Genomic DNA, 22,181 nt, shown 5'->3' with positions numbered 1-22,181 from the left:
ATATTAATAATAAAATATATATTTTCATATATAGCATATTCTTATGCATAATATAGAAAAAGAAAGAATAGAAAATATACGAAAGCTTCCTTCTGTATAGCTGGCAGATATAGCAGTGAATTATAAAAATCATGCAAAGTTTACATGCATTTAATTATGCATTATATCTCTTTCTAACTTTTAAACAAATAATTCAACAACTATTAACAGTTTCTTTGTTCACAAATTTTTAAAAGCAATGTTCATGGTAATTTCAAAAATGTTGAAAATGTAACATTAGTTTTACAGAATTTCTTAAAACCACACCATAAAAATTTCAGAATTAATATAAACTAAAATGATTAATTTCTAATAATATTCTAAATTATGAAACATACAGTCTACTCAAAATTTATCAGATTCCAGAGTTAACTAAAAAATCAAGATTAATTCAAAGGCAATTAAAAAAATGTAGAAAAAAGCAAAACGCAAGCTATACTAGGCAAAAAAATACTGCTAAAAATTTATCTGTACTATCAAGCAGTTTAATTTGGAAATAAGTGCAGTTGATTAATTAAATTAAGGCAACATTCGAAACAAAAAGAACACATGGTAAGGAAAGAATAAACATCATTAGAAATGAAGAAAGCACAAGCAATAAATGGCATTATGAAAAAATATTTGCCAAAGATCTGTAATCTCACTTTTCCTTTCCTTTCTGTATTTCCTATTAGCAGTTTGTTTGACGCTGATGATTTGTGATGGAAATTTTTCCTTCAATAATTAATAAATTATTTTTATACATAGCGCAGTTAAGTCACTTCCCATAATTTGATTGTAATTATTCAATACTAAGTGATTCTACGAGGAAGAATCAAAAGGTAAGAGCAAAATACTAAAAGCAATGAGGAAATGAATGCAGCTATTAAATTAGTTTTTTCCATATAGTCCTTCTAATGAGCTCTAAGTTCAAAGCAGGATTGTACCGCTTCCTTTACCTCATCATTAAAGGTAAACTCATAACCAAGTACAGTATCTTTCTGAATCTTGATCCAGAATTGAAAAGTGGATATACAGTTCAGCCTGCAGTTGTACTGCCTTCACCATGAAAGTTACTATACAGAGATTTGCCTTCGCACTTTGCAGCAAGACTGGTGACATTCCTCTTATTTTGCTATGAATAGGAGATTGATATGTTTTTGTAGGTATAATATAATGAAATGCAGTGATCGTTGTTTCATTATTGTTCCTGAAAATGCTTCTCCATAGGAAAATACTGATGTTCTAAAAGAAAGCAGCAAGCATGTTTTTCTTTTCGGAGGAGAAGATGATATTTTGATTACATGGTCTCTTGCTTTCTAATTTGTAGCAAATGAATCAAATTTAGAGGTCCTTCTTTCCAAAGGACCCAAATCTGCCAATGTTTCAGAAATTGTATTAAAATTATATACATTTTTTTTTTTTTTAAACAACTAACAGATCTGGTGCTTTTTCTTTTGGGAGGAGAAATTTAGTACCTACAGTAAAATGACAATATCTACATTAACCACAGTAACAGATGTGATCACGTATTTATATAATAATAATATTGTATCCTGATGTGTTTTTAGTTATAATGTACCACACAAAATGGATCAAGTACCATACTTATTCGTGTACTTTTCCCCTTAGCTTTTTAGTGTCAGGTTCTGAAAATTTCAAAAATATCATCATAATTTTCTCCTTCCTCAATATGTTCAGAGAACTAGCTCCCCTAAATTTTAAAATGGATTTGTCCATGTAGTAATTGTTTTTGTGTTACTAACATAGACAAATGTTTGCACACTATCTATGAAGATTACATAGAATCTTTCTCTTCTAACTGTTGAACTTTATGCCAGCCTAATACAAGAAATGAACCATCACAGCTAAACATATACAAACTGACATTCGGTCTATGATTTCGCTGAGCACCTTTCCTAATTACTAATGGATAATTGAGGCCTGAGGAGTAGTAGAGATAACACTAAGATGACTGAGATTCAAATGACAGGAAAGTAGAAATGAAGATATCTAATTGAATATTGTAATATTAATATCACTATGTATTCTTCTTGGATCTTGGAATGTAGGTTTCTTTTAAAGAAATAATGTTGTGATGGTTATGTGTAGTTTATTAATAACTACTTACTCATTTACTGAACTCATTTACTATATTCTTACTAAAACTATGCGTTTCGGAAAATTAAATTATATATGCATTATTTTCTCACCTAGATTTTCAGAGATGATAAAATTAGTAAAATAAAAAAGGGGGGAAGAAATACCAGTTTTACACATAATTTAATGAACTCTTTATATGAATGCAAAAAGTTCAAATATAGAAAGCAAAATTTTTTTATAAGTGTTAATATTGATGAAAAAATTGTCACACATATAAAGACATCATGCGTGCTTATTCACCGAAAACTCATTATCGAATTTTTGGACCAAAAACATTACCTCCCTTACCTATATATATATATATAGGTTGGCAGAAGGTAAAAAGGACAAGGTAATGTGTTCCCATATAGAAAGAGATAAAGGGTATTGAATTCACACTGTTAAAAACAATTTAATACAAAACAAATTAATTACTTTGTGTTTAATTGTTTTAAGTAGCAGAATTTCAGATGCAAGAAATGCCAAATCATATGCAAATTAAATCTAGACTGACACAGAATGATTTAGGAGTTTGAAGACCTTCTTCACAATTACAGTGAACCAACTTAAACATTTAATAAATTTTCATGAATAATGCAGAAATAAATTATCAAACTATTCCAATTATATATAAATCTGATGAATTTATAAACAAGCAGATAACAGCTTTTCTGTACAAGCATACGCATACTCTGTCTGAATCCCTATTTGCATGACTTTTTGATAGAATCTTCTGTGTACGATATCAGATTGATCATGTGAATAAATTTGTATAAATTAACAATTTTACATCATAGTAAGGCTTTTATGCTCATAAATGTGTTTTAATTTGAAGTTGGAGGTTTTTTTAAAGGAGAGCCAACCTAAACATATGTGTATATTTCAAATATTTTAATAGCCTAGTATATTTAATAAATTCTTTCTTGTGTTTCTACATCTGTCAAATTACACATGTAAAGTTAAAACCTGTTGTTTAAAAAAATAATAAAATAAAAATTTAAAAATGTAGAAACACAAGAAAGACAAATTAAAAGTGCCACTTACAGGGGTCCTAATAGAAAAAGGCAAATCAAAATTCAGAGAAGGGGGTAAAGCTGAAAGGCTAATGTGCCAGTTTGTATAAAGAATAAATAATATAATGACAAACTACTACAGAAATGCCTTCTAATAGTCCAAAATTTCTAATGAACACTGTATTTTATTTATTACCTTTATAATCCCTTGCCCCCAATTCGTCATTTTTTTCTCTCTAATAAGTCTCTAAGTAGGTTTCAAATTTCCCACACATGTAGAATAAGGATTCAGTTTTCAACTATGGAGAGAATGTTATCACCACTGTAAATATACAATCAGACTAAGCATGAAATGAACCAAATTGATTACATACGGAGGAACCACCAGTCAAAATCCAAAATAGCGAACGTCAATGGCAGAGGAACTTGCAAAAATTTTTGAACAGCATTCATTAGGAAACACAAAACATGAAGAAGAAATTCATAACCTGGTTACAAGTATAAAACACAAAAGAACTATCATTATATTTCACCAACTTCTCCATGCGAGGTTCATGGTTAAAGAATAAAAATGAAGAAAAGCAAGATGATGTGATCAAATAAATAATGAAATATTTAAAGCTCTTCCAAGATGCTGCATAGTTCTTTTAACAAATTATTTTCAACACATGCATACAGCAGTGCTATTTACCACAGCAATGGAAGCACATCGTAATAATTACATTACTCAAACTCAGAAAGAGCTCTAGACAAGTATTGAGTTACAGACTATAATAAGTCTGCAGTCCTCAATGGGAAAGGTTTTTGAAAAGATTCTCAGTAATAGACTCAAGGCACATTTGGAATAGCTCGAATTGATCGATTGCCTGCAATTTGGATTTCGTAGTAGTCACAGTTTCACACACCAAAGTTTGAATCTCACTGAATATATTCCTCAAGCATTTTATATAAAGAACAGGGTAGCTGCACACTTTCTCAATTTTGAAAAAGCATTTGACCAAGCGTGGCATGCAGGCCTTATTCACAAGCTTTCCAATTTCATTCTACTACATAGTTTTATTAAATTACTGATCTCTTATCTAAACATAAGAACTTTACAAGTGTATTCTGGTGATTCACTCTCTTCAAAACAGATTATTTACAATGGCATACTGCAGGGTTTCGTCCTTCACCCAAAATTATTTAACATCTTTATTAATGATCCATCACACTTGCTCAACTCAATCGTCCTCAAGTATGCTGACGATATTGTTATATTAACAAATTCAAGAAACCCACAAATTGCAACCTACAACAGCACGTTAATATGCTATCATATTGTGGTGAAAACATGGAAAATTAAATTAAACACTTCTAAGTGCTGCATTGTATAGTACAGAAGGTATAAAAGATGTATGAATGGAAATCAAAATTGAAAATGCAATAATATCTGTTGATGGTTCATACAAGTATTTAGGAGTGTAAGTAGATAAAACACTCTCAAAGAACATATCGCACATGTTACAAGCAAAGTTAATGGAGAGTTCGTGGCACTACATAATTTTAATTGGTCAGAAATCAAAACTTAGCCTCAAAGCAAAGAAAATGATTTACGTAACACTCATTAGGCTTATTCTACTCTATGCAGTGCCTGCATGAGCAACAGCAAGCAAAACTGAAAGACTGAAAATCAATGTATTGCAAAACAAAATTCTATGTGCAATAGTAATCCCGCCGTGGTATGTACAGAACATGCAAATTTACTCAGATTTGGAAATTCAATCCATCCATAATCAAATTTTAATTTTTGCTCACAACTTTTTCAAAAATATGAGACATTCACAGGTTGGCAGCCATAAAAGATATTCTAAACTATGATCCAATGGTAGAGAATGTTATCAAAAGACCATGAACAATCTGCCATATTTCATTATGGTGGTAATGTAAATATGTAAATAATTCAAGCTTCAAGCATATTTTTATCAATTTACTTTATTTTGAGAACTTATATGTATCTTATTTAATTAATTTTTTTTTTAAATTGTGTCGATTTTGCCTGGCAAAGCAGGTTATTTGGACTTTGTTATTTTTCATCTATCATGAGATCACACCGCAACCAATCAGTAACTTCAGAACTGACTCTCAAGATTTGACAATGAAGTCATGTGACTATGTAACTTTAGTGCTCTCATTTAATATAATCAATAAGTACAGAAAAGGAAACTGAACTTACTAAGACTCTAAAAGAAATGCTGTTAGAAAGAAAGAAATGTTATCAGGAAGAAAGAAACGCTATCAGAAAGAAAGTAATGCTATTTCAAATCAGAATGCTTTGATGACTTCTCTTCATGATTTTGTCACTCTTCTATCCTTGCCTCCGGGAGGTGGTGCAATTGCATCTTTAATCAAAAAACTAAAATAAATGGCCTTAGGGTAACAATTAAAAAATTACAGGTGAAAACTCTCTATAGTTGTGGACCTAGTAATGATCTGAGATCTGAAATGATTAAGAGCAGAATGTGGGGGGAAAGAATTTTTAGTCCAAAGGGGCTTTGTCCTTGAAGGACTATTGTTTTCGTTTTGCAATTTTGCGTCAGACTCGTAAACGTCGGTTCACTTTTCAAACTGTTGCCACAAAATGTTAGAGTCCTGCATTATATTTGAAGAAATTAAATAATGAAAAATCTGCATAAATGATTGTCTATTTCTCGCATTTTGAATGACGAAATCCTACTGCGAATATGGGCATCTGAAATCCCAAATTTGGAATTTGTTTTATTATAGATTTTATATTTTGTAAAACTTTAACGAATTTTTGATTTACAAACTCAATGCTTTAAAAGCGAGAAATGGCAACGTTATATAGAAAAAAAATACTTTTATCTCCAGCTCGCGAGACTGTGTATATCGGAAATTCTAAAGATATGCTTAATTTAACATTATTTTGCGATATTGCTCTTGAACTGAATTTTATGGTTTAAGTGCAAAGAACATGATATTTAATAAATAAAGGTAACACTCAAAATGTAAAAAAAAACGCCCCTTTGGACCTAATTTAAAATCTGAAACATTTCTTTTTTTTTTTTTTTTTTTTTTTGTTTTTGTTTTTGTTTACCTTTTGGATCATTATGAGTTAACAACTGGATATCATTAGCACGAGCAAATGCAGTCATTTCTGGTGGCATAACACAGCATGATTCTAGATTTACTTGATTCACACTAGGTTTCACCTATAATAAAAATTCATATGACTTAGGATTGAATAGCAAATTCAAGATTTAACATTAGCAAAAGAATATGGTTGGGAGTAAAACTTACTAGTTTGAAAATCTTAATATGCATTTCAATATATACCTATTTTCTTTCTTTAAAAAAATAAATAAAACAGAAATGGAAAAAAAAAAGTAAAAAAAAATTTTATTCCAAAAAAAGCTTGCATTTAAAACTCATAAAATAATTACAGTTTAATGGGAACAAAAGATTAAATAATTTTCTTCACAAAATCCATCTACAAATGTACATCACAAATAATAAAAGCATGCAGCACCCTTGACAAAGATATACTTTTGACAATACAATTTGATTTTCTTAGTCATCCACACTGTTATTGTTTGTCATATACAATTGCAGATGAAATTTTGCAAAGAAAGTAACTTAATTTCTTGTTCCTATTAAACTTTATGATTTAATTATTTTTCCCTTTTTAGTTCACGAATTATTTTACAAGTTTTAAACAAAAGCTCATTTTGTAAAAACTTTTCATTTTCTTCACATTATTAGTCTTGATTACTTGTTATCAATATAATTATTCATTAGAAAAATTGTTTTTCAACAAAGAATAATCACTCTTTTATCTCCAACTAGCAGCTTCGCTGCCAGCCTTCGTCTGGTTTTTAAATGTACTGGAAAAATGGCTGAAGGGAACACCAAACGTTAAATTTAAAAACTGCATAGAATTTTATTCTGCAGAAAAACTTCATTAAAAAAAAGTTATTACGTATAACAAAATTATAATGAAATAAGCAATATCCCTTAATACAAATGTTAATTATCCTAATAAATAAATTAACCAACTTCCCTTTGCAAAATCTTTAAAACTCAAATGGTATAAAGGAGGTTAAGAACTTTGTTTCCTAAAAAAAAATCACTCAAAACTTTTCAATATCTTAAAAACAGTGAAATGAGCAATAAATAACATAAAAGAATACAAAAAACAAAAAATTCTGAAAAGCAAAGTATAATTAATGATATTTTATGTTATATTTTCAAGAGAAAAAAATTAGGTGCTACTTTGGTAGACGGTTGCACGGATTTTTGGCGAATTACTTTGGCGCGGTTTTTACAGTCATCAGCCATCTTGAAAATTGCTGTTTTTACGTATTTTATGCATATAGTAAAGTATTCGAAACTTTAAAAAAATAAATATCGTTAAACATAATGGATTAAATTTTTGTTGAAAACATTGTTTTTTTAAGATGGCTGGCAAATGTAAATAAATACATTTACTAAGAGTATAAAATGCTAAAGTAAGGTTAAATTATTACTTTCATATAATAGAATAAAAACACCACTATAAAAACATTGCACCAACATTTAATTGGATTAAAATATTACTTAAATTGAATATCGAATTAAAAACATCATACCAACGTTTAAAAGAATTAAAATATTACTTAAATTGAATATCGAATTAAAAACATCATACCAACGTTTAAAAGAATTAAAATATTACTTAAATACTTTAAAATAAGTTTTATAGGAATTAATTATTTAACATTAAAACATATGTGGCAATAAATATCTCAGAAATTTTTGAAAACATTGTATTAATTTTTTTAATAAAAGTTGAAGTATACAATTATAAAGTGAAACAAAATTATGTACTTACATTTTTTTAAAGTATTTTACCTGTCGTATATTGATAAGTACAACAACAAAAGAAAAAAAAAAAAAAAAAGAAAAAAAAAAAGAAAAAGAAAAAGAAAAGAAAAAAAGAGAAAAAAAAAAAAAAAGAAAAAGAAAAGAAAAAAAGAGAAAAAAAAAAAAAAAAGGTCTTCTAACGATCTTCATCCGTGATCAACATCTCTTGCACTTCATTGAAGAAGCAATTAGCGAGGTTTTCTCCAAAAATTTAAAATAAATTTCCTCTGATGCTATTAACAATTTATAAATAAATCTTTGATTAGAAAAGCCAGATTGGCCAAAATAAGGTCTCAAAGGTAAAATTTTTTATTCTGATACCACTAATTCTTGGTAATTACCAATAACAACATTCATCTTCGAAACGGATATATCCATTCTATTTGAAATCTGAGGAATTTGAAGAGATGAATAATAAAATTTTAAAATGGCGTGATAATGCACAAATATTTAGTAACCAATCAGGGAGCTGATTACATCACATATAGAATTAAAATTATTTAAATAATCATTCATAATAAAGTCATTTTTAAAATAAATGCAAAATTCAATTGTATTTTAATACTTAACAGCCATAAATAATGTTTAAAACATTAGATTAAATTTATAGATATTAATAAAACCAATTACTTTTTAAGTAAGGTGACGTCATTGATTACATCATCCACAACATAAAATTATATAAAATATTATAAACAACAAAATTTTTATTTCAAATAAAAATGCAAAATTAAATTGATTTTTAATATTTAGAAGCCATAAATAATATTTAAAACACTGAATTTATGCATAATAAAACGCATTATTTTTTAAAAATAAAATGACAGCAAAGTATCGGTTACCATAAATAACTTATCCAGCAATGAATTTACCATAAGTCGTATTACTCGCCAAATGAAAAATCGGCAAAATCTGTGCAACCATCTACCAAAAAAAAGTGACAATAAAAAATAATAATAAAATGAACTATGCCAATCTCTTAAAAACAGAGACATAAGAAATACGATGAAAAATTGTTGCCAAACCCATATTTCTAAAAGAATGAAACTATTCAAAATAATGAGATTTCATCAAAAATCTATCAACAACAATAAGGAAAATTGTTGCCAAAATCACATTTTTAAAGATGTGAGATGTGAAAAGTGTACTCGGAAGCTTCATTTAATTTTTTTTTTTTTTTAAATACAAAATATTATCATTTTTCCAAAATTCTTTTTGTAAAAGCAGTCGCAAGGATGAAAGTTTAACGTGTCCAAAAATCAAAGAAAAATAAACTGCACATTTTTAAACATAAACTTTTTTTAGAAAAAATCCCGCTGAAAAGGTGTTAAGCTCAGTTTGTTAAATAAATTTGTATTTAATCGATTTATTGAAACACGAAATTTATTTTAAGTTTGTAAAATAACTAAGTGCCTACGTTTCATGATGATGTGAAAATGGAGTGCGTAGAGTAAAATCTCGCTTTCCTATAGCCCATTATGTCTCAAAATGACGCAATTTCGTCACAAAACATAAAATTAAAAAAATTCTAATTCGAATTTCGAAAAAAATCGCTTCGAGGTGCACTGGTTCTTGTCTAGATGCACCTATGTACCACATTTCGTAGCCGTGGGTCTACTAACTTACGCGCAGCGCGAACGAAAGACACACACACACAGAGACTCTTTGTTTTATTATATGTAGAGATAATTCTATTATTTTCAAATTTATGATAAATATGTTATTTCTGACGCTACAGTCATACTTATGTATTCTATATCTACAATAAAAAAATTAATGTATTTGATCTTAGACAGTTAATTTGCCTTCTCTGCATTTCTGCTAAAGCATTGCTATTGTATGCCCCCCCCCAATCAGCTTTGTGTTACTTACCTTATCTTTATAACATATATTCTTGATTGTAACAATTTTTAATCCCTCTAAAAGAATACTTAAGTTTTACAATAAAATAAAAAATTCAACTATTAAACAGAACTGTAAAGAAAAAAGTATACAGTCAAAAGTCTTTAATCTGGACGTCCATAAACCGGAATGATCTATAATCCGGACCTCAAAGCTACAAACTTTCTGCGCATGCGTAAACGCATCCGCATAAAACCTTTACGCATGTGCTTAATACGTTTACGCATGCGCATTTAATGTATAACGGATGGTATAAGTTAAGCTAAAATTATCTAATTATCTATTTCAGCTAATGTTGCAGATTGCGTTGTTCTTTAATCTTCTATTTGGATCCGGCTTATTATTTTTTGCAGACTTTTAGAGCAATTTTATAAAAGTAAGCTTGAACTTTCAATTATGTGAAAAAGAATTTCCGATTCTGGAGCTGCCAAAGGATCTACAAAGCGAAAGCATTTTTCGAGGTCCATCAAACAAAAAGTGGAATTGCTGCAATAAATGGATAAAGGCATATCCTTTGTTTCTCTAACCATTCCGAAAACTGTTTATCAAATTCACGCTACTCTGTGAGGGGGGGGGCGTCCCCCCTCGCAGAATAAAATTATAAATATCGTCATTTTAAATATCACGAATAAACATCAAATAGTTTTCTGGTTGCAGTTTTCTAATTTTGACTATGCGTAATGTATGCTTTATGCATGTGCGCATTGAAAGAAATGTTTAATAAAGTAAACAAATAAATATTAAGCTTTTTTTTTGTAAATTTTGATACCTTTTACATCATAATTGCTCTTTATTTCATAAATTACGGTTTCATATTTTTATTTTATAATTTCTGCATGCCCTCTTACCAGATTTAAACTGATGATCTATAATCCGAAAAAACCGATAATCTGGAATCGCCAAAGTCCCGATGAGTCCGGATTAACGACGTTTGACTGTATAAATTTATAAAAAGTGAAAAAAAAAAAATTACTTCCCATTTTTATAATTTTTAAAATTTTATTTCTCTTATTTTGCACGGTATAGTTCATTTCATATAATTTTAAGTGCTAATCAATCCTTACCTTTTTTAGGATTAACAAAATTAAATTAGAAGCAGATGCAAAACCTATCTATAAAGAAAGGGGAGGGGAAGAAATAGTATTTATTAAATTTGAAGAAGACTTCTACAGTGTGTTTAATTACTTTGCTAGTAATTTCTCCTAATAAAAGCAGAGAAACAAAACAAAAATCAGAAAAATAGTGTGACATAAAGAAAGAAGCAAAACTTCTTCTGCTTAATGTTAAAGACGCTTTACACCACATTAAAAGATTATGAAGAGTTTTTCACAGATTATATAATCTGTGAAAATTTCTAAAAATATATTTTTAGACATTGAAATTTAAAATAATAGATGTCAAATAGTCAAGGGAGAAAAAATGATTTTCAAAAATTCACCAAGAAATCAGAAATTACATTAAAAATTTTGGTACTTTCCCATTTCGCCGGCGCAGGAGATTAAGTGGCCAAAAATGGTACACCCGATGCCAAACGGAATAACCTCGCTGGTAACCTTTTATGCCCCATTTTGAAAACAAGTCGCAGCTATTTCTTATCAGATTGATCATTTCTTTCAATACTGGCATATAATTATATAGAATTTTTAAATTATAATATTGAAATAATTCTTAATTCCATATTAAGATTTAACTTGAAATTAATGTAGATAATTACTGAGAGAATCCAATTTTTGTAGCGTAGTTTACATGATAAGAGATCACTTAGGGTCACATTATATGAACCATCGGATCAGGATGTTGTATCATGAAATAATACTAAATTCTTAAATTAATGCCTTTTTACAAATATGTCAAAAACGGATGAAAAACCAATGAAAATTTGGAATTTGCAAAGGACAGAGGAAGAATCTGTCAGATTCTTTCAAGCGAAAGGTGTTTTGCCTAAAATAGCTATTTGTCATAATAATAATGAAATAAAATTATAATTCGGAGATGAAATTCAGTGGCACTGCAACCTTTCAACTTGCTACAGGAAAAGAAGTATAAGAAAGGGCACATAGTTTGAATCATCAAAATTGAGTTTCTTAAGGTGTGTGAAATTTATTTATGGTTGGAATGAAGAATTAACTTCAGTTAAACAGTGTGAAAAGCAGTTGGAAATCAGTCACGGAACAATTGTAGATTGGAATAACTAACTACTTGTGTGAGGTTTGAGAGGATTCTTTACTTATACATCCACAAGGGAAAAAAGGAGGACCTGGTATGATCATTGAAGTAGATGAAAGTATGTTCACGAAGAGCAAAAACAACGCAGAACGGATTCTACCACAACAGTGAATCTTCGGTATAGTTTGCCGTTGAAACAAACAATTGTTTCCTTGTGAAGGTGTCAAAGAGATCCATAAGTATTGCATTAAAGGCAATAAAGGAAAATATCGAAAAAGAAACTACAATATATTCTGATTCATGAAAATCATATTGCACTGAAAAACTAGAAGAGGAAAGTTTCAAACATTTCAAAGTGAACCGTAAATACAATTTTGTCAATCTCGAAACTGGAACACACACATAAAATATAGAGATTTTGGAGTAGCACAAAATGGTGGAATAAGAAACACAGAGGAATGGCATGTCACCATCTGGCAAAGTTACCTCGCCAATTTTATGTGGAGAAGGGAAACATAAGACCCATTTGAAAAATTTTAAACGATATTAAAATATTTATGCCTCCAAAATAAAAAAATTCTTAGAACTAAGATTTGTAAACATTTTCTATGTGTATACTGTGTGTTGTCGCCAATAAAGTCTGCTCGGTGAGATTTGCACCGGCGAAATGGAAAAGTAACAAAATTTCACTTAAAAGGCTTTTCCCCACTCTTTCCAACAGTAAAATTCTGAGATTTTTTAGTTTGTCCATAAAACAAAGATATATGCCAAAAGTTTCATCATTAAATTTTTATAAAATCTAAATCTAATTTTGGAAATGTTGCTTCACCACACTGCAGGGTCATCCACAAACAGTGTTTGTGTATGTGTGCAAAATTTGAAATTGATAGCTTATCACTAACTTTAAAATCCATGAGTAAGCTAAGTAAATGCTCATAAAAACAGAATAATGCTTTGTTCCTAATACCTTAGAAAATACCAAAAATATGAAGGGAATAACTCTCTGTCTACGAGCACTCTAAACTCTTGTGCATGTACACTGATTTGTTGAACAATTTCTTAGGAAAATGTTAATAATTTCAGCTCCTTTTACAAAATGAATACTTTATTAGTAGAGTTGCAGATATAAAGTGCAGCTCAGAATTCCACAGGAATTATTGGCACAATTTCCACCAACTTTCATGGTTCAATGGCAGTTAACTTTCACAGTCGAAAGGATAATACGTAAATAACATGCTTTTTTAAACTTGAACATGCAATATAATGGCATGAAAAACAAATGATTAAAACAACAAATTTTAGAGATGTCATTTAAAAATAAATAATTAACTAAAAGTAGTGAATTGTACAGTACATCATTTCCAAATTTTTATAAATACTATAATATTCTATAGTCAGCGAACTAATACAAGTCACTGATTGTTATTTTTGGTCGACATCCTACATAGATTGTTGATTATTAATTTAACTTCCTGTACTGATTATTTGTATTTCCATCATAAGGCTTATGTAATGATTTCCCCTTCCATCTTTTTGGCATTTAACTTATATCTAAATGCATGAAGCAATATGGTGTTTTTAGATAAAAGATTGCAGTAAAATAAATTTCTATTCCTTCTATTGCAGTAAAATAAATTTTTCCCAAATAATTTTTTTAAATGATAATTTTATCCATGGTATCCAGTTCCTTTTAGCATCATTTAATACTAATGCCTAAGCAACATGACAATAATAAATGCAATTGTTTCCTTCAAACCAATTTCCTACTCTCATTCTTATAATATTTTGATGTTGCACTTCAATATATTTTCTTTAATAGTGCATAGCTTCATTGAATAAGAATAAGAAAATTCTCAATTGTATGACAACATTATGCGATTCTGAGAAAGAGAAGAGCTTCCATTTTATTATTAGGAAATCTTAAAGGTGAAGGATAAGGGTATGGCTATAACAAGGAGGCAAACATTTATTGGCATGTTATTGATATATCTTAGCATTAATCACAGTTGCTAATAAATTACTGAAATGTAAGTACCAAAAGTTGCTGTTGCTTTTAATCAGGTCTGCAATTACAACAGAATTGTTTTAGATGCTATAAGAAAATTAAAATTCATAAACTGATCTCATGTTTCATAAGTAACATCTTACATACCTTACCTCAGTCCAATCATATAGTTCAGCAAGTTGATGTGTATCTAGATCACTAATTCCAATGGTTACTACTTTTCCATCGTGCACCAGCTGCTCTAATACTTTCCATAAAGGTTTTATATGTGCCAAGGTAAGTGTTTCAGCATTAGGGGGAGGTGGCAGAGATAAAATTAAAGAATCAATAACACTGACATCTAAATCCTTCATCACTAGATTAAAAAAAATAATAATTAATTAATTAAAATTTACTACAAAGATGTATTTGAATTAATAATTCAGATTTCATTTTATAAAAGCATCTTTCAACAAATAATCCTCTACTCTTTATTATATACTTTTATATAAAGATATAAAAACGTATTTATAAATAAAAAGTTTAAATTTTTTTTATTTTAAAAATATAAATATTGGAAATACTGTACTGTATCTTTTCATAAACATATGTCATAATTTTATAATCAATGTGTTATAAATATTCACTGACAATTTTGTCCTGTAAATATTCGTTAAGACTTTTGGTACTTTCTGATTATCTACATCCTCACAAAAAGTAACTCATCCAACTCATGACTATGAAATGGTGAGAAACATTTGTTTGGCTATCTTACAGCTGATATGTTATAAATTATTACAAAATAAAGCATTTCATAGGAAATACAAAATTTTATGACAGAAAATGATCTGCATGGCTAAAACACTGATCAGCAAAATGGCAATTATACAGTCAAAAGTCTTTAATCCGGACTCATCGGGACTTCGGCGATTCCGGATTATCAGTTTTTCTGGATTATAGATCATCAGTTTAAAACTGGTAAGATGGCATGCAGAAATTATAAAATTAAAAATATGAAACCGTAATTTATGAAATAAAGAGCAATTATGATCTAAAGGGTATCACAATTTACAAAAAAAAAAAAAAAAAAAAAAAAAAAAAAAAAAAAAAAAAAAGCTCAATATTTATTTGGTTATTTTATTAAACATTTCTTTCAACGTGCGGATGCGTAAAGCATACATTACCAGGGTTCGTACACATTTCCTTACATGAAAATTAAGGACTTTTAAGGACCATCAAAGAAAAAATTAAGGACCTATCAGCAAACAAAAAAATGAATAGAATAAAGCAATTATCCATACAACCAACTTCATGCTTGTAATTTTACTTTAAGAAACTAACAGAAGTGTGTATTATGCACTATTATTAAATTCAATTTAATACTTACCATAAAACAATTTTGAAAATTAAACTAACTCCCTACAAGTTATGAAGTAGATAACATTAAATTAGGAACATGATTTCTTGAAAAACATGTATAAGTATATTTTACACTAATAACAGTCACTATTTTAGAGATTTACATGATTATTATTTAACTTATTTGATATTTATTTAAACACAGTCAACTACTATTATAATCACAATGTAAGAATATTTTGCAGATTAAAATAACTGATTTGTAAACATACAAACATACTTGGTTTTTTGAAAGATACTAGAATAATAAACTGTACAATAAAAGATACAAAACATTTGTGCTTTTTTTTAAATCTGAAATCTTTTCAGCTATTTTAACATCTAATTTATTTATGTCTATTTCCTTTTCTTTAACTATTCTTCTAAGTTCATTTGCTTTAAACAAATCAATGTTCCTACTGGTCTCAGCTTCATCTGCTAAAGCATCTACTTCTTCATTAATATCTTTAATGTCCCTTTGAAGAAATTTTTTCTTCTGCTTCATATAATCAATTTCTTCCTGAATAATATTTCTTTTCCTCTTTGAATTTTCAGATTTAGTTAAAGATTTTTGTTCTTCTAAATACTGAACTTCTAAATAAAGAACTCCACTTCTTGCAGAAGCTGCTGCTGATCTCATTTCTTTATTAATTTCGATATTAAGAACACCTCCAGAAAATTTTATGTAATCAAATACTGTGCGTTGAAAAATGTATGATGAGTCACTTAAATTTTCAATTTCAATTGCTTTATTTACAGAGAAGCCCCTTTCCACAGAGGCCTGTTCATGTGACAAGATAAGAATACTTGAATAGTGAAAATATACATTTTTTACTATATATATATATATATAATTTATTTCCTAAACAATATTGATTAATTGATTTTATTATCTCCCAAGTTTAATTAAAGTAGAATTATTTTAAAAGAGTGAATCCATAAAATTTTTAAGTTATATTTTGAAAGATATATATATATATATACAGTACAAAGTCCGAGATCCGGACATCCAATATCTAGAATGATCTAAAATCCGGACCTCAAAGCCACCACCAACCAATTTTTTGGGGCTTTTTTGAAGGGAAGTGGTATGCTTTACGCACGCGCATTAGATTTTTTCCCTCATCATAAAAAAACATGCTGGAAATCCCGATTCTTAATCTCAGTTTGGCGCTAAATAAAATATATCATTATTGAAGAAATAATTATTTTAGCATAAATTTGTGTGATTAGTAACGTGACTCCATAGCTGTGTATCTGCTTGGCATAATCTCAAACCGAAACATTTGTTAATTTTACACCAACTAATATTTTATATCCTTGATGCCGAAATCGTGAATCATTATTTATTGCATTTTGCTTTCATCACCGCATGTTTATCAACGGATTACAACTTGAGTGATGAATCATGCAGCGACACCAAATAACGGAGTATTATCCGATTACAGATTTAAGTTTAATGCGCTAAAATGTTGACAAGGGGAGTTTTGCAGAAATTTCTTTCCTTATGCTAAAAATATATTTTGTTAATGATACTCATAGGATAAACGATTATATTTAGTGCTATTTGAATTAAGAATAACTGATTTGTTATTCACATAAAGCCAGAACCGGCGCCAGAGCTCGCATGGCCGCACCAGGCGGCAGAATTTAGCGAAGTTAAACAGAAGTTTTTCATTGCGATGACAATGCCCAATCATCAATCAATTAACGGAGGGCGAAATCTGTAGTATGGTTCTAAATCCAGAAAATACAGCTACCGATAGTGAAGAAAGTAACAGAAAGGTTACTGAAAGAGAAAAAATTTTGATTGACAAGTTATTCGGAATTCTCGACACAGCAATTACAGGTTTTGAACAATGAAACTTAATAACTGAACAAGAAATTATATGTCTATAGTATTAGTCTAAAAGTATTAGCAGAGAAAACAAATCAAACAACTCACATTGAAAGAAATGTTTAATAAAGTAAACATAATATTAGGCTCTTTTCTTTTGTAAATTTTGATACCCTTTAAATCATAAATCACGATTTCATATTTTCAATTTTATAATTTCTACGTGCCATCTTAGTAGATTTAAAATGATCTAATATCCGGAAAATTCTCAAATCTGGGATTGCCGAAGTCCCGACGAGTCCAGACTTTGGACTTTGTATTGTATAAATATATATATATATAATACGGAATGTATATTTTCAGTTAAACTTCTACCCAATAACTTTAGTAATTCATGAAAGTTAATTTTGCGTCTAGTTAATTCAGGAAAATTAGTTTCAATTAGTTGTTTTCAGCTTTAAAAATATTAAAAAATTTTTAATTAGTTAGTTATTTTCAACTAATAATTGTATCGCCATTAGCAAAAATTATGCATTACTATCAACAACATAGGTTTAAACCAAATACTTAATTGTCTATTGAAGCTTCAAAACTTATTTCCGAACTTCACTTTTTCTCGGCTAGCGTTACCGAATTTGCCCTTGGCGACCTAAAATCGAAATAGAGCCAACAGATTTCCCGCGAAATCGATAACAGACCCTCTGCAGAAATAAACTCATAATCCCGATATCCCATACATATAGTATGTGCAAAAGAGAATAAACTCCGTAGAAGGTGATAAAAAATTAATTTATGGCTTAATTGAAACAAACACAGAAATTAAGCTCAGCAAAACCGTGTAAAAACAAATTGAAATGATAAAACGAAACTTAATTTTCAGCGCTGACTCTCCCATTCTAGAAATTTCAATTTGTTTCAGACAAAGACCACATTTAAGGATTGCCATCCATCAATATCCAGTCTTTGTAGTCAGCTTGATAAAGCCACAGTTTATTGAAAATGCACTTTCCAGGCATCTCTTTCCTGTTGGCGTCGGAAGGGTTGTGGCCTTCCAGGTTGGAATTGCTCTAATTTTGGCAAATATTTTCAGAATCCTCCCCCCCCTTTTTTTTTCTCGAGCACCTTCATCATCACTTTCGCCTCTTAAAGAACTTCCGGCTTCACGCTTTCGTCACAATCTGCCTAAATTTATGGATAACACCTGTTTCGAAAGATTGGGTGAATAGCCAATCAGACACCGATACTTTCGTTCGGGTAGCTAATTGTTTTTTTTTTTTTTTTTTTTTTTATCGTTTGCAACGCAAATCTGCCAACAGATTGGTTAAGAGCCATGTAATTTTAATTCCATATTCATGAGAAATCATAATTCACACTTAGAATGGTAATCATTAGAAATGATAAGAAATGTCAAATGAGCAAAATTAAGGACCGTTTATTCATTTTGGCCAAAATTAAGGACTTTTAAGGACCAAAAATCATTTTTGAAAAAATTAAGGACTTTTAAGGACCGTACGAACCCTGATTACGCATAGTCAAAATTAGAAAATTGCAACCAAAAAACTATTTCATGTCTATTCGTGATATTTATAATGACGAAGAAATTGCTTTAAATTTAAATTATATCGGAGTACATGGAGATGAAACACTACATTTAGTGAGAAATTATAAGCTGAATAAAATAAAAACATCTGCCCTGAAGATGAGGATAGTGCTGACAGATCAACTTCCAGTTCGTTGAGGGCTGCGAGGTCCCCCCCCCACAGAGCAGTGTTATATATGTAACTGTATCTATTGTTATCTTTAATCATAACTGTAATATAGAATAGTCGATGAGCTATGTAGAATAAACGATGTTTGTGTACATCTTGGTAATCATCACTGAGCACATACCCAATATATAAAAAATAACACATGGTGCAGTCCAGTCGAGTCTTTCCTAGATTAAAAAATAAAATCTTTTTTCAAGAACCATGCAGCATCAGTAAAGATATTCTAAACAAAAACATGATGGGAAGTTATTTACAATGAAATCTGGCTGGTAAGTGTGTTGTTTATTTTTATTTGAAGTGGCTAAAAATATGTTGGATGGATTAAAGCCACTAAGTAATCTAAATTTCGAAGGTAATTTAAGTGAAAATTGGAAGAAATGGAAACAAAAATTCCAAATTTTTATGTTAGCGTCTGGTGGTATTACTAAATCACCTGAAATTAAAGCAGCTATTTTATTGCATATTATTGGTGAAAAAGCACTTGAAAAGTTTAATACTTTTAATTTAAATGAAGAAGATATGAAGGATGTTGACAAAGTATTTGAAGCTTTTGAAAATTTTTGCATACCGAAAGCAAACAAAAGTATTGATAGATATATATTTTTCTGTCCAAAACAATATGTAAGTGAATCGTTTGATGATTTCTTAACCGATTTAAAGAAATTAAGTAGCAACTGTGGCTAAAAACATTGGAACTGGAATGCAGAATTAAAAGATAGTTTGATAAGAGATAAAATAGTAAGTGGAATTCTAAATAAAAATCTCAAAGATAGAATATTAAGGGAAGATCAGTTAACATTGGAGAAATGTATTAAAATGTGTAAAGCTTCTGAATTAGCAGAACTTCAGCTGAAAACTTTAACTGAAGAAAATAAAGCTAATCTTTAGAATATGGTAACAGGTAGTTTGGTGACATTTTGGTAAGGCGATAAAGGTTACTAGCTAGGACTTTAGCAATAATCTGAGAAGTACACAGTTTGAATCACAGATTATTTTGTCTCAGAGAAATGAGAGATTATGAGACATTAACGTGACATTTTCCGGAAAATTACGATCGTGATTTTAGCTAATAAGCACAAGAAACAATTTCACTGCTAAAGTGCAGAATTGTCCACTTATTTGTTTGGTGCTTTTTACAAGAGTACGAAGAATTCGATTTTTGTCAATTTTCTTTGACTTTTCAAGTGAAAATAGGTCGATATGTACATAGATAAAGTCAAGAGTGTGAGCAATGCTATTTTTGTGCAATTCTGGGATGTTTTGTCAAGTGAAAATAGGTCGACGTGTACATGGATACCATGTATGTGCAATTCTTAAAAACGCAGCAAGCAGTTTGCGATTCTGCACTTTCTCCCATTTCGTACCTAATCTTCGTCATGTTTAAGCATTTTTGTTCCATAAAAGTTCTAGTATACGCGTAATTCGGCTAGCAGATTGTTGGAAAAAATGTTGAGAAGAAAAAAAAAAAAAATGTCTTTGCTTAGTGAAAACAAAATGGCGTCCAAAACAAAACTAGCAGGTTGCTGTAGCAGGGTTGGTCGCCAAAAAATCGCCAAGTTACCATAATGTAAAGATTCACCGAAAATAAAATAGTAGTGATCAAACGTAATAAATTTCCACCTTCAGGGGAAAAAAGTCAGCCTTGTAAGAAAAACTATCATGTAAAACAAAAGCAACAACGTACTAAATCTTCTTCAAACTATCAGGGAAATAAGAACAATAATCCGAAACCGTGTAGAAAATGTGGAACTTTTCATAAGTTATACAACTGTCCTGCTTATAATAAGATTTGCTTGTACTGTAAAAAGAAATATCACTTTTCTAAAATGTGCACTTATAAAAATGTTAATGTTGTACAGAATAATTTAGAGCACGAATTACATAATAATGGTAATGAATGTATTTTAGGGTCAGTAGAAGATACAAATCCATTTTTTAAAAATAAAACAGAATGGTTTGAAAAACTAAAAGTAAACATATCTAAATATTTATTTGTTAAGTTGGATACTGCATCTCAGTGTAATGTGCTACAATTGCCTAAATTTAAACAATTAAATTTAAGAGATAAATGTTTGATTAAATCAAAAGTCCCTTTAAATAATTACAATGGTACTACAACTGATGTAGTCGGAAAATGTAAATTATTAGTAAAACATAAAAAGGGGACAAGGATGAAGTAGAATTTCAAGTTGTAGCATGTGATAAAACTGTTCCAGCTATTTTAGGTTTACCTACATTGCAAAAATTAAACCTAATACAAAGGATTTGTACAGTAAATCCTGATTCCAATGAAAAGTTACCATAATCTTTAAAAGGATATCAAGATTTGTTTAAAGGAACTGGGAATTTAACTAGATATGCATATCATATTAAATTATAACCAGGAGCTGTTGGTAAAATAGAACCCTGTAGGAAAATTCCACTTAGCTTATTAAATCCATTAAAAAAGGAATTAGCAAGAATGGAAAAAGATGGTATTATAAAGAAAGTTAACCAACCAACAGAATTTGTGAATTCATTAGTGGTAGTAATGAAAAAGGATGGTAATTTAAGAGTGTGTTTAGATCCTCAGCACCTTAACCAAAATATACTGAGAGAACATTATCACATACCAACCTTTGAAGAAATTTCAACTCAAATGACAAATGCAAAGGTATTTAGTATTTTAGATGCAAACAAAGCATTTTGGCAAATTAAACTGTCAGATTCAAGTTGTGAATTTACTACATTTAACACTCCGTTTGGTAGATATTGGTTTTTGAAGTTGCCATATGGACTGAGTTCATCACCAGAAGTTTTCCACAGAAGTTTTTCTGAAATATTTAGTGATTTAGAAGGAGTTAAAATATATATAGATGACTTATTAGTTTGGGGTAAAGATAAAAAAGAACACGATTTAAGATTAAAGAAGTTGTTGGGCAGAGCCAGAGAAAAGAATGTTAAATTTAATTTAAATAAATGTAAATTTGGGCTGAATGAAGCGAAATATATGGGACATATATTTTCTAAAGATGGTTTAAAACCAAATGAAGACAAAATTAAGGCTATTCTAG

The 22,181-nt window shown here is 29.4% G+C and overlaps 1 protein-coding gene across 4 annotated transcripts in view; it reads right to left on the bottom strand.

Annotated features, from left to right (window-relative positions):
• Positions 1 to 22,181, bottom strand: part of Gclm (Glutamate-cysteine ligase modifier subunit) — a 98,109-nt gene that overhangs the window by 5,903 nt on the left and 70,025 nt on the right. For all 4 annotated transcript variants that reach the window (XM_085806521.1, XM_085806520.1, XM_085806522.1 and 1 more), the window contains 2 exons: positions 14,298 to 14,500; positions 6,268 to 6,382 (listed from right to left, as the gene is read on the bottom strand). In XM_085806521.1, coding sequence (XP_085662647.1) covers positions 6,268 to 6,382; positions 14,298 to 14,500 — 318 coding nt within the window. The remainder of the gene's footprint in view (positions 1 to 6,267; positions 6,383 to 14,297; positions 14,501 to 22,181) is intronic.

Source organism: Stegodyphus dumicola, chromosome 12, assembly GCF_044657685.1.
Source record: "Stegodyphus dumicola isolate Sdum_Otavi_A_Nest chromosome 12, ASM4465768v1".
NCBI lineage: Eukaryota > Metazoa > Arthropoda > Arachnida > Araneae > Eresidae > Stegodyphus > Stegodyphus dumicola.
The sequence above is the reverse complement of the archived record's forward strand: the minus strand, read 5'-3'. Positions and strand labels throughout refer to the sequence as shown.